The sequence below is a fragment of the Nicotiana tomentosiformis genome, chromosome 12 (genome assembly GCF_000390325.3).
Source record: "Nicotiana tomentosiformis chromosome 12, ASM39032v3, whole genome shotgun sequence".
Lineage (NCBI taxonomy): Eukaryota > Viridiplantae > Streptophyta > Magnoliopsida > Solanales > Solanaceae > Nicotiana > Nicotiana tomentosiformis.
The window spans coordinates 8,471,864-8,484,338 of record NC_090823.1 but is presented as its reverse complement, the minus strand read 5'-3'; the positions used below and the strand labels follow the sequence as shown (position 1 = coordinate 8,484,338).

Below are 12,475 nucleotides of genomic sequence, written 5' to 3'. Positions count from 1 at the left end.
CGAGTTCGAACATTCACTTCACTTGGGGACTATAGGCATTGCCTAAATTAAAAGGCTAAGGTTGTTCCGAGTTAATAAAACTCGATGGCATAAAGCTTATTTGACAATGCCTGAATTTAAAGGCTAAGGTCGTTCCGTGTTAATAACACTAGATGGCATAAAGCTTATTTGGCAATGCCCGAATTTAAAGGCTAAGTCCATTCTGAGTTAAAAACACTCGGAGGCATGAAGCTTATTTGGCATTGCCCGAATTAAAAGGCTAAGGCCATTCTGAGTTAATAAAACTCGAGGGCATAAAGCTTATTTGGCAATGCCCGAATTTAAAGGTTAAGGCCATTCCGAGTTAATAACACTCGAGGGCTTAAAGCTTATTTGGCAATGCCCGAATTCAAAGGCTAAGGTCGTTCTGAGTTAATAACACTCGAAGGCATAAAGCTTATTTGGCATTGCGCGAATTAAAAGGCTAAGGTCCTTCCGAGTTAATAACACCCGAGGGCACAAAAGCTTATTTGGAAACGCCCGAACTAAAAAGGCTACGGCCATAGTAATATGGCTCGAAGACGTCCGAGACTCATTACAAAAATAAGGCCTTTGAAAATCTCTCATAACCAGTTTTAAAACCTATCCTTGACAAGCTATAAACCTAAATTATTATTGGGGAAAAGTCGGTAACACCGAATCCCTACAATTCCTTAACACAAAGTAAAGGTAAGGTTTGTTCGAGCCTTCGAACATAACCTAATCATTTCATGCTAAGGCATTTTGACCTTTGTGAATAAAAATAAAGCAAAGGAAAGATTCAAAAACTATGAAAAGGAAAAGCCTTACATATATATCAAAAATTTCTTTACAAGTACTGAATAGCCCTGATGAATATTTTTTACAAAAGGCCGAACGACCTAAACAAAAGATAGTACAAAAGGTAAGAACACCCTAAATGGCATAATCTTTATCGGGGGCTACATCACCACCTACAGGGTCTTCGCCACCATCGGACCCACCCAACTCTTCAGACCCCTCAGAATCCTCCTCGGGATAAGCCAACTTTCGGGCCTTGGCTTCGCATATCTTGGCATTCTCGATTTCAGCCAATATGTCGAAACTCTAAACATGGATGCACTTGAGGGTCTCCCTTCGGGATTGCCACCCCGCATGTTTCACCATGTTTCTCGCTTGTTCTTAAATGGACTTGGCATCGGCCTTGAACTGAGCCACTTTATCATCGGCCTCGGTCTTGGTCACAACGACCTCTAACTTGGTCGCCTCAATCTCTTTGGCCAGGGCCTCTTGACCAGAAATAGCCGAAGCCAACCGAGAATGGAGTCCCTCGATCGTATTAGCCTGCACCGAATATTTCTCCTTTATAGCCCGAAGCTGAACCTCAGCCGAAGCCAACTGCGCCCAGGCAGTCTCTTTTTCTGAGGCCAGGTGGTTCATATTTTTCTTCCATTCTTTGGCCTCAGCCTTCACCGTGTCCACCTCCACCTGGAGCTGCCCGATCTGGTCAAGTCTCTTTTGAACTTGTGGGTTCGAGTCGTTAGCCAATGTGTCAGAATCATCATCACTAATTTCGAATATTCGTATTACATGCTTGACCAAACCGACATGCTCCTTCCGAGCCGCTTCAGTCTCAGCCTGGAGCTTCTCACTAAGAAGCTTGTAAGCATCTTTCTTCTTGGCAAGCTCCCGAGTCTCGGCCTCGTGACACTTGAAATCCTCCCGGTATCGGAAAAAGGCCTCGTGATGAAGCACCTAGGCCTGGAAGCAGAAAGGAAAATGTTAGGATTATTCATTATTGAATCTAAGTACATAATAAAAGGACATTCGAAATTACCCGATTCAGTGCCTGTTGAGCTTCGTTGAACAGGCAAGCCACTTACACCTCGTTCATTCTAACTTGATCCTCTTCAGTCACCAAGCACCTAAGGTAACTAGCAATCCCCACCGAGGCAAAGAGAACCCGAGCGTCCTACGGAATGGACAAAAAAATAGCACGTCTCCGAGTAGGATCAATACTCGGAGCAGAGAACTGATTCACTAATTTTGGGCTTGAAGAAGACCCGCCATCTCCCGGGGACGGTATCTTCCTTGGTACCGGTAAGTCGCCCAAACCGGTGACATCCTACGAATCCAAGCCGTCGAAAACATTGTGGAAAGAATCGGCTGCTCCTTGGGCCCCTTCGCCAAGGTTACCTTTCAACGCCTAAGCCTCGTTTATCATAGAATTGGTAAACGAAGGCGACCCAAAGAGATCAATCACCCTAAGTGCCTCCTTAGGAACATTATCCTCTGACCGAGATGTACCGGTCACAGTTTCTTTTTCGGCCTCCCTGGCTCTAGGCAAATCGGTCTCGACCCTCCCTAGCTCGAAAACTTCAGCCACTCCTTCTTCTACGGCATTCATGGTTTGAGGTATTTCGCAACCGCTTCTCATGCGGGCCACCAACTCAGAATCTTCTTCGGACTCATCCCTCAACCGTTGGAGTGAGTTCGATGAGAGTTCTCGGGCTAGCATTCTTAGGTTTGCGTGCCAGTCACTTTCTCAGTCTCTTCTTTTCAGGGTTCGAGGAACTCAGAGCTTTTTTCCTTTTCTTTTCTTTATCTTGCTTCGAAATAGGGGGATCAGCGTATATGTCGTCATAGGCTGATGGAGGCCTCATTTCAGCGTCTTTTGGTAGACCTACAAAGAGAAAGTAAAACTATTCCAAGATCGATGATGTGAAAGTAATATCAAATATAACTTAGAGAATAAATTCTCACCGTGATTACGGGCCTCCCATCGGCCCTTCGAGAGCTCATGCCATAAGTGCTCGGAATAAGGTCTCTGTGTCACAATGCCCTCGACCTTCTCCTTGAGTCGAAGACCGACATCTGGCATCTGGGCAACAACTACATCATCACATAACATCGATGAGAAGGGATGAAAAGAAAAAGCAATAAAAGAAATCTTGAAGGCGAAGTTATACTTACGTTTCATATTTCATTTCTCAGGAAATGGCATATCCGCAGCCGGGATCAAGTCCAAGGTCCTCACTCGAACGAATCGGCCCAACCAGCCCCGATCCTGATCCTCGTCGATGCTCGAGAATATGGCCTTAGTGGCTTAACATGCGAGCTTGATTAATCCCCCTCGGTAAAGTCGAGGGTTGTATAAGCGCATGAGGTGGTCGATAGTAAATGGACACCCCTTGATTTTGCTCACGAAGAAACGCAGAAGAATTACAATCCTCCAAAGCGAGGGATGAATATGCCCGAGAGTTACCTCGTACCTTTTGCAAAAGGTTATGATGACTCGGTCTAAGGGACCGAGCATGAAACGGTAAGTGTAAACACTTAGAAAACCCTCCACGTAGGTGGTGATAGATTCTGCAGGGGTAGGGATCACAACGAGTTTATCTTCCCAGTGGCAGTCCTCTTTGAACTTATCGAGGATGCTGTCAGTAATAGTGCATATGTATCTCTAGACCGGCTCGCACCGACCCGATACTAAGTGGGTGTTCTCGATATTGAAGTCGGCCCTAGTTGGGCACCCCGAAGGGACAAACGAATTTAGAGGGGGTTCCGATGTTGGTTCCTCAGTAGCAGCGGGTGAAACATTTTCCGATGGTTTCGAGGAAGAAGGGGTTTCTTTTTTAGGAACAGATTTTGAAGTCTTTGCCATTTTTTTAGAGGAAAGAAGAAGATGTTGGTAAAAGAGGAGTTGTAACTAGTAGGTAACTTATGGAGAAATTTCAAAGAACTCACAGGGAAGGAAGTTCTTAAGCTTAAAACCAAAAAACCAGAAGATGAAGATGATGAAGTTCTCTTAAAACGCAAGAGCAGGAGTTGGAATGTAAAAGGTTCTAATGAATGGATTGGAGGGTATTTATAGTGTTCCCAAATGACGGTTCACATCACGGCGGTTCACATCCCAAGATGGCCGACCATTAACTGACACACATTTAATGCCTCGAAGACTGGACCGACGAGATGCTTCCACTATTCTTATCACTTACGTTATGGATTCATTGTCATGTTTTATCGAAGTAAAAATCTGAGGCTCATATCGTTTCTCGTCATCTACTCTCAGAAAAATGAGGGGACTATCTGTATACGGGTAAAACCGAACTCAATATCCGATCGAGCTTCCGAACTCCTTGATTAGGCCAGGGCCGAAATATCTGTGATTGAATGAAGTCGAGCTCAAAGATCGATCTGGCGACTAACACCACCAACCAAGATCGGCACGTAGTAATTATGATCGAACCCAAAGCACTATCAAAATTAGCCATCGAAACCATCAGATTTGCCCTCGAGTTTGCCGAAGGTATGACCGGTCATGTTTCTAATGGTCTCGAAGAAAGTTCTGCCAGCTCATCCGATAAGGATCCGTGATTCTTGCCATTAACCGATCATTATGGCGGAAATCACGGAATTAGTCAAAAAAGGAAACCAACGGTCTTCAAAATCAATGACTTGTTTTTTTTATAATGCAATTAAATAATACCTTAGGGGTAGGTCTCCCTCAATATATAAAGGGGACTTGACAATCCATGAAATACATGGTAACATACGCTCATAAGCAATACAGTTTTCAAGCTCCTATTCTTTGATATATTTTCTGTCAATAAAAGTATATTCAACTCAAGGGTGGCTGACATTCTTAAATTGAAATTATCCAATTCCTATGGTTTGCAGTTTATTTTATCACTATTTATTTTAATTACAATCTAATTTATCGTTTTGTATTAAGTTAATTCACATGTCTTTATAACCATTAACAAATTTAATTGTTATCCGATTTTGAGGGTAAACAATCGTTATAAGAAGAAAAAACTCTAGGAATCCTCGCCTGATGCTTCCTTTTAGATTTGTGGCGTAATTAAAAGATTAATAGCCGTCATACATGAACGAAAACCACAACATACCTAACCAAATCCGACACACACAGAGATAGAAACATAGTCGGCAAGATCTAATTGTGAATTGGGACCCCAAGAAAGTACTTTATTTAATTATTTCTCTAAATCTATTTGAAATTTTTATTTTTATTTTTATTTTTTGTGCTAGTTGCATGGATTTGTTTGTCTTGACAATAGCAACGGCGGGTGTACAGTAAAAACAATAAGTTTAGCCGACTCTAATAGTTTTGGTTAGTATCCTACATATGTGCTAATAAATTATATTAAATATGTACAAATATTTAAATAATTTTTTTGTTTGTTGGAGGGGTAGAGTGGGGTTCAAGTTCTAGATTTGTAGGCAGGAAAAGCTTGACTCTGTGCAGCAAAATTCAAAGAAAACTCACCCTCTCACAAATTTCACACCCCTGCCTCACATGCTGATTTAGGAGATATAAACATCTAAATATTAGCTAACAAATTTACTTTTGAAATATATATTTAACTTTATCTACACTTATTTTCAGGTAAAATACATAGCATTTGATTCAAAAGTTTTGAATTTTACTGAATTCACGATTTTTATATGCGCTTTGCCATTGCATAGGTAGATACACTCTCATTTAGACGAATTTGACTGAACCTAATACTTTTTACTTGGGACTTGGGAGAGATATATGTGTGCGCGTGAAAGTCAAAAAAATCAACAAATATTTTGAACGCATATAAGTGTAAAAGCGCAATCTCCATATATATATATATATATATATATATATATATATATATATATATATATATATATATCAAATTTAAATTTTGAATTCGCTTATCGTCTTTGTTTCTTATATTCTATTTAAGCATGCTAGCTCCTTCTTGTGACTGCCATCATAATTGATATTTCTATATCACCAAAGAAAATATTATAAAAGTACTTATATAGCATTGATTTGATTCATAATTATTTAACACCCCCATCTTCTTCCTCTGACATTTTCATTAAATAATTTATATCACCTCTCTTTTTCCCTTCTGCATATAATAACCAGCGTATCTAATTTTATATCGTCTCCAACCCCAACAACTTTTACAAGGATTTTAATTTATATGCATTGTTGGTAAAAGTTAATTTTACACTAGTTGCTTATTTTAACTATTATAACATACTATTTGTCTTATTTTTCGATACTAATTCGCTTATTGAGGACAATTAGTAGTAGGATGTAGTTCTTTTTTTAATTAGGCGACCGGAGAGTGTAAAATTTAATGATAGAAGTTAAATTCTTTTAACAAATTGGTCATTTGAGAAGAAAGCAAACTTTGTTTTATTTTCTCTATTCTTTTTCGCAGGCAATTAAAAGAAGTGAAAGTAAATTAAATCATCTTGACATTTTATCTTCTTTTTTTTCTCCTCTTCGTTATATTGTGTCTTCTGTATTAGCCTAATCATGTTTTTTTTTTTAAAACTAGTTCTCGGATATGTGCGTTGCACGTGTATCCCATGCTAAGTAATATAATATATTTGAAAAATACTATTATTCTGTTGATATTAATTAGAAGAGGGGGAAGAGATTAGAAAGCATGATTATTATGTATTAATATATAATATATATTTTAAATTTTGTACATTATAGTTAAACGTTTTGAATACTACAACAACAACAACAACCCAGTAGAATCCCACTAATGGGGTCTGGGGAGGGTAGTGTGTACGCAAACCTTACCCCTACCCCAAAGGAGTAGAGAGGCTGTTTCCGAAAGACCCTCGGCTCAAGAAAACAAAAGGACAAAATGACAAGAGGAGACAACATTTGTATCACCACAACAATTATAGAAAAAATAGGAACACCATGAAATGCAGAAGAAAGATGCAAAGCAAAAACGATAGCTAGTAAATAGGACATGCACTGAAAAGCGAATGTAGTAAAACACAACATTGTCACTAGCTACTCTAGAGAAAAACCCTACGTGGCCAGTCCTACAATGGTACGAAGTAAGTCAAGACTCAACAACATCCTAACCTACAACTCTAATACTCGACCTCCACATCTTCATATCAAGTGTCATGTCCTCGAAAATCTGGAGGCTCGCCATATCCTGTCTGATAACCTCTCCCCAATACTTCTTAGGCCGCCCTCTACCTCTTCTCGTGCCCTCCACAACCAGCCGCTCACACCTCCGTACCGGAGCATCTAGGCTTCTCCTTTGAACATGTCCGAACCATCTAAGTTTCGCTTCCCGCATCTTTTCATCAATGGGAGCCACATGCACCTTCTCCCGAATAACATCATTCCTAATCTTATCTATCCTAGTGTGCCCGTACATCCACCTCAACATCTTCATTTCTGCTACTTTCATCCTCTAGATATGTGAGTTCTTAACGGGCCAACACTCATCCCCATACAACATGGCTGGTCTAACCACCGCTTTATAAAACTTACCTTTGAGTAATGGTGGCACTCTCTTGTCACACAGGACTCCAGATGCTAACCTCCACTTCATCCATCCTACCCCAATACGATGTGTGACATCCTCGTCGATCTTTCCTCCCCCCTGGATAACCGAACCAAGGTACTTGAAGCTGCCTCTACTCGGGATGACCTGTGATTCAAGCCTCATATCCACGCCCACTTCCCCTAGCTCAGTGCTAAATTTACACTCCAGGTATTCCGTTTTCGTCCTGCTCAACTTGAAACCCTTAGACTCAAGAGCCTGTCTCCAAACCTCTAGCCTGCTCAACGTTTTGAATCATGGTTGTATTTATAAGAAAATGATTTCCTTCATAAAACAATCTGAAAATTCAAGTTAAGAGGAATAAAAGGAGAATTATCGTAAATGCAAGCTCTAGAAATTTTTTATATATGCATAAGATGTTTAAGAAATAACTTTATTAGTAGTATTTATTATAGTGAGTGTTCACTAATTGCATCACATTCATTATATTGTATTTATATCTAATATGGTATTTATTATAATAATGAGTATTTACATTTCTATCCCAAAAAAATTTAGCAATAATATTTAATAGAAGGGCAATATTGTCATTCAACTTTATAAGGATATTTTAGTATTTCAGTCTTCATGTTCACACTTATAATATATACTATGATTTTTTCTTACGGCAAAGAGTCAAATATACCCCTCTACTTTCGAAAATGGTCTAAAAATACCCTTCGTTATACTACTGGGTTATCTATACCCCTTCAGTCATACTTTGGGTTCAAATATACTTCTCATTTAAACGGAGGGACACGTGTCATCGTCCTGCTGGTCAATTCTAAATATCTCCTAATTAATAAAAAAGACCAATTACTCATACTCGAAAAATAATTTTTTAAAGCAATTTTTTTTTTTGTAAAAAACTGGAAAAAACTAAAAAAAAATTACTAAAAACTGAAGAAAATGAAAATATTTTTTTTCCAGTTTTTACAAAAAAGCTGCTTTAAAAAACTGAAAAATATTTTCTAAAAACTGAAAATCAATTTTCTAAAGCAATTGTTTTTTGAAAAAAACGAAAATAATTTTTTTTTCCAGTTTTTACAAAAACACTGCTTTAAAAAACTGAAAAATATTTTCTAAAACAATATATTTGAAAAAACTGAAAAAAAAAACTAAAAAGCAATTTTTTTGTAAAAATTAAAAAAATAAATATTTTCTTTTTTTTAGTTTTTAGTTAAAAATATTTTAGTTTTTTTCAGTTTTTAATTGCTTTATTTTCAGTTTTTTCAGTTTTTACAAAAATATTTTTCAGTTTTTTAAAGCAGTTTTTTTGTAAAAACTGGAAAAATAATATTTTTATTTTTTTTCAGTTTTTAGTAAAAAAGTTCTTTAGTTTTTTCCAGTTTTTACAAAAAAAAAAAAAAATTGCTTTAAAAAATTATTTTTCGGGTATGGGTAATGAGTCTTTTTAATTAATTATGAGATATTTAGAATTGACCAACAGGACGATGACACGTGTCACTCCGTTTAAATGAGGGGTATATTTGAACCCAAAGTATGACTGCAGGGGTATAGATAACTTAATAGTATAACCAGGGGTATTCTTAGACCATTTTCGAAAGTAAAGAGGTGAAAAAAAAGGTAATTAGGGGTGAAAAAATAGGGAGAAATTGGAAGGATGTGATCATCCACCTGCTAGATACAACACATAGCCAACTTAGAAAAGCAATAGGAAAGTCATGCTATGAGTTGTATAATTATGTAAAAGTTCATTTGAGTTGTTGATTAGTAAATGGAGCTTATCAATATACCAATATTCCATTGTCTAACTAGTCAAGCACCTCTTATAAGTCCATGAAATGTTTGAATAGCTCAATTAGTATTAATTTTTTTCTTTTTGGCTCTCATGATTATTATAATTAAGATAATTAGGAAAGAAGAGCCTTGGAGCGATGATAAAGTTGTCTCAATTTGATTTATAAATTACGAGTTCGATCCGTGGAAACAGCCACTAATATTTGCATTAGGGTAGATAGTCTATATCACACCCGTTGGGTTGAGACCTTTTTACGTGAATGCGCGATACCTTAGTTTACTATACTGCCTCTTTATACTTAAGATAAGGAATATGGCCGTTGCACCACTTCCATCTATTACATTCTTTTGCTTTTCATTCAAGCGCCATCTTTTTCTTTGATTGCTTTTCCTTAATTTGATGGATCTTGTACCCAAAATTTGTTTAACTGATAAGATTTATCTAGTCACTAATATTGACTATTTGGAACCAAATACATACTTTTAGGTACCACTATTTCGTCTTTAATCTATTTTGCTTGTAGTGAATTTCGCTGAGCAACTTTATTCTAATGTGAAAAATATTGAAAATTAGAGGATATTATCCCACTTGTAGTGGGTAAACTATATGGGAGATGGTGGGGGCAGGAATAACCGAATAAGGATGGTGCTATGTCAAGCCACTAATTAAACCAAATAATTACAAAGTTCAAAAGATTTTTAGCAGCCTAAGCCTAAAGATAAAAATGTTGTTTCCTATAAATTCTTAACTCAGAAGTTAGTCATAGTATTGTCGAAAAGAAATATAATAATGAATAAACCACATAGAGGAAACAATAACACGAAGCAATATCAACAAACTAAGAAACCTTTTATGATATGTAAAAATACATGGATAATATATATAGAGAGAGAACTTAAATTCATACTTGGTGCCCAAGCTTGTACTATTTGTTGAGGGTGAAGGACTGATTTTCTCAAATAGTATGAAGTACTATATTTTGCCGGTTGCTGAGGTAGCAAAGCTAATGAGCTAAAATCCAATTGAGGATTTTGATAATTTGCTTCAGATGTTTTATCCTTGAAAGCAAACTAACTTTACTTGTATTTAATTCTCCAATTTTTAAAAAGTACTTAATACTCCAATATATATATATATATGTGTGTAATTTTGTAATTTTTTTAAGCTTCGTTGTTGTTTATTGTAGTTTATCAAAGTTTCTTTCCTCCATAATTTTAGGTAACTCATCATTAAAGCACCAAAAAAAAAGTATAAAAAAGAATTTAATTTCTATACAGTGACATGTTATCTAAATAGATTACTTGCCGCGTACAACTGATTAAAATACATCAAGTATAAAATTTCGTTATTGTATATAAATTAAATCCAAAAAGGACTACAACACATTTCATAAATTCAGTTGTTCAAATAAGACTTCATATAGTTCCCTCACACAAAAAAAATAGGTAAGCGTCGGTGGGAGTAGAGGGTAGGGAGTGGGGTAGAGGAATATTATTAACTGATACATTAGGACCATCATCAAAAAAATTTGAAGGGCTATATTAATAATGGTGGAAACAAGATTTTCACCGATACAGTTCAATATTGATTGTGTATGCATAAAAAATTAATTAGAAATATATAATGTGATTTTTCGGCGAAAAAAATATCAGATGAACCCTTCCGCGCGTCGCTATAGCTCCGCCCAGGACTATATGAGCGCATAATTACAGCCAACACGTTTTCAACAAATTGATTTGCAGTGAAGAATGAAACATTTGACGTGCATGCAATTGATGTTTGAAAATTAGGAAAATCTTAAAGTAAAGTGCATTATATAACATATCTAAAATATACAAAAATAATTATAAAGATATGCTCCAAGTAACAGCTTATTTGGATGGTTGTTACCCATTGTATCGTATTATATTGTTATCCTAGAACAATATTTGTTTTGATTGTTTCATTAAAATTGGTTGTATTGTATTGTTAAATTCATTATTCCGGAACAACAAAAAGTTCAATTTTTTAAAACAACCAATTTGGTGTGGTGGGATTGTTTTTTATTTTTCTTTCCAATTATGCCCTAACTTATTACTCCATAATTCTATTTTATCCTTTACCTTTTTTTTAAACTCCAAATCTCCAATCTATAACCTACTTTGTCTTCTCCTTTTTTTCCTAGAATTTCTGTCGCTTCCAACTATAACGTCAAATGTGTTTTGCCTTCTTTTGTTTCGTGTTTTCTCCTAATTTGATTTTTATCTCCAATTCTAATTATCTTTGTTCTGCCAATTCGCGTTCCTTTCTTTATCGTAGTTCTTTAATATTTTATTTTTTGTTTTATTATTATTATGATCTATTTTTTTTTGGATTGTACTTATTATTATTTTTAATATTATTCACTTGTTCGACTAATTATTTTTAGAATTTGCATGAATTTAATTGCTTAATCTATTTATAAAACATATTTGGTGATAAATTAGTAGAAAGAGATTTTCTTAAATTATTTTTATGCGTAATTCTTGATAAATTTAATATTTAAACAATTAAGGGTATTTTAGTAAACTTATCAGTTATAGTACAGTACGATACAGTCAAACCAAACTGCAAAATGTTATTTAACAATAGCAAATAATACAATCTATCCAAACGTTGTGTTCATAAAATGATACGATACGATATAATATAATACTATATATTATAAAATGATAGGTAATAATGATCCAAACATAGTGTAAAAAATGATATTGGATTGGTTTGGCCACCTCAATTATCTAGAGACTAGAGTGTGAACACTTGTTTAAGTTATTATTATTATGATTATGAGAATAATTTCAGTAATAATCTACATTATCAATTGATTTGGCCTGGTTCAGACGTGTCATTAGTATTAATTGCAATTTTGTCCAAGAATCTTCAAAAATCTCGAAGCACCCCTCTCATCATAACATTTTCATTTTTCTTTAGTTTTTCTCCTTTCCTCTATAGTGAGGAATAAATTAGCCACATAAAAGGATAGTTTAGTGCATTAAGCTTCCGCTATGTGTAGGGTCCGAAGTAAGGAGACACGCCCCGGGAACTCACTCCTCAGGTCGTGGTTCTGCCGGTGTCTCATCGGCGGCACACTGTGAAGATGAAGCCTTCTCTTTCTAAGGAATGGTTTGCGATATTTTCGCCATTTTTGAATTCAAAGGTAAGGAATAGAAGAAAATGACAGAGATTTGGTAGAATTGAATAGGGGTTTTTGCAGAAAGAAATCACAGATTTACTGATAAGTTGGAGAGTACGAAGAAGAACTTAGGAAATTTTGGAAGATAGAAGATGTAAAAGTGGTAAAAGATAAAAGTAAGGGTTATTTATA

The 12,475-nt window shown here is 35.9% G+C and overlaps 1 protein-coding gene across 1 annotated transcript; it reads right to left on the bottom strand.

Annotated features, from left to right (window-relative positions):
• Positions 1-1,179: 1,179 nt before the first annotated feature.
• Positions 1,180-2,404, bottom strand: LOC138902209 (uncharacterized). The gene is made up of 2 exons (XM_070190052.1): positions 2,261-2,404; positions 1,180-1,752 (listed from the first exon to the last, which is right to left on the bottom strand). Exons 1-2 carry the CDS (start codon positions 2,402-2,404, stop codon positions 1,180-1,182), a joined length of 717 nt encoding a protein of 238 aa, XP_070046153.1.
• Between the last annotated feature and the right edge of the window lie 10,071 nt (positions 2,405-12,475).

What these genes read in the sequence shown, in the direction of transcription:
- LOC138902209 (XM_070190052.1), bottom strand. Translation starts at nt 2,404, where the DNA reads ATGAATGCCGTAGAAGAAGGAGTGGCTGAAGTTTTCGAGCTAGGGAGG. An exon ending in TTCCTAAGGAGGCACTTAGG is followed by an intron (nt 1,753 to 2,260) that starts GTGATTGATCTC and finishes TTCCAGGCCTAG; the next exon opens with GTGCTTCATCACGAGGCCTT.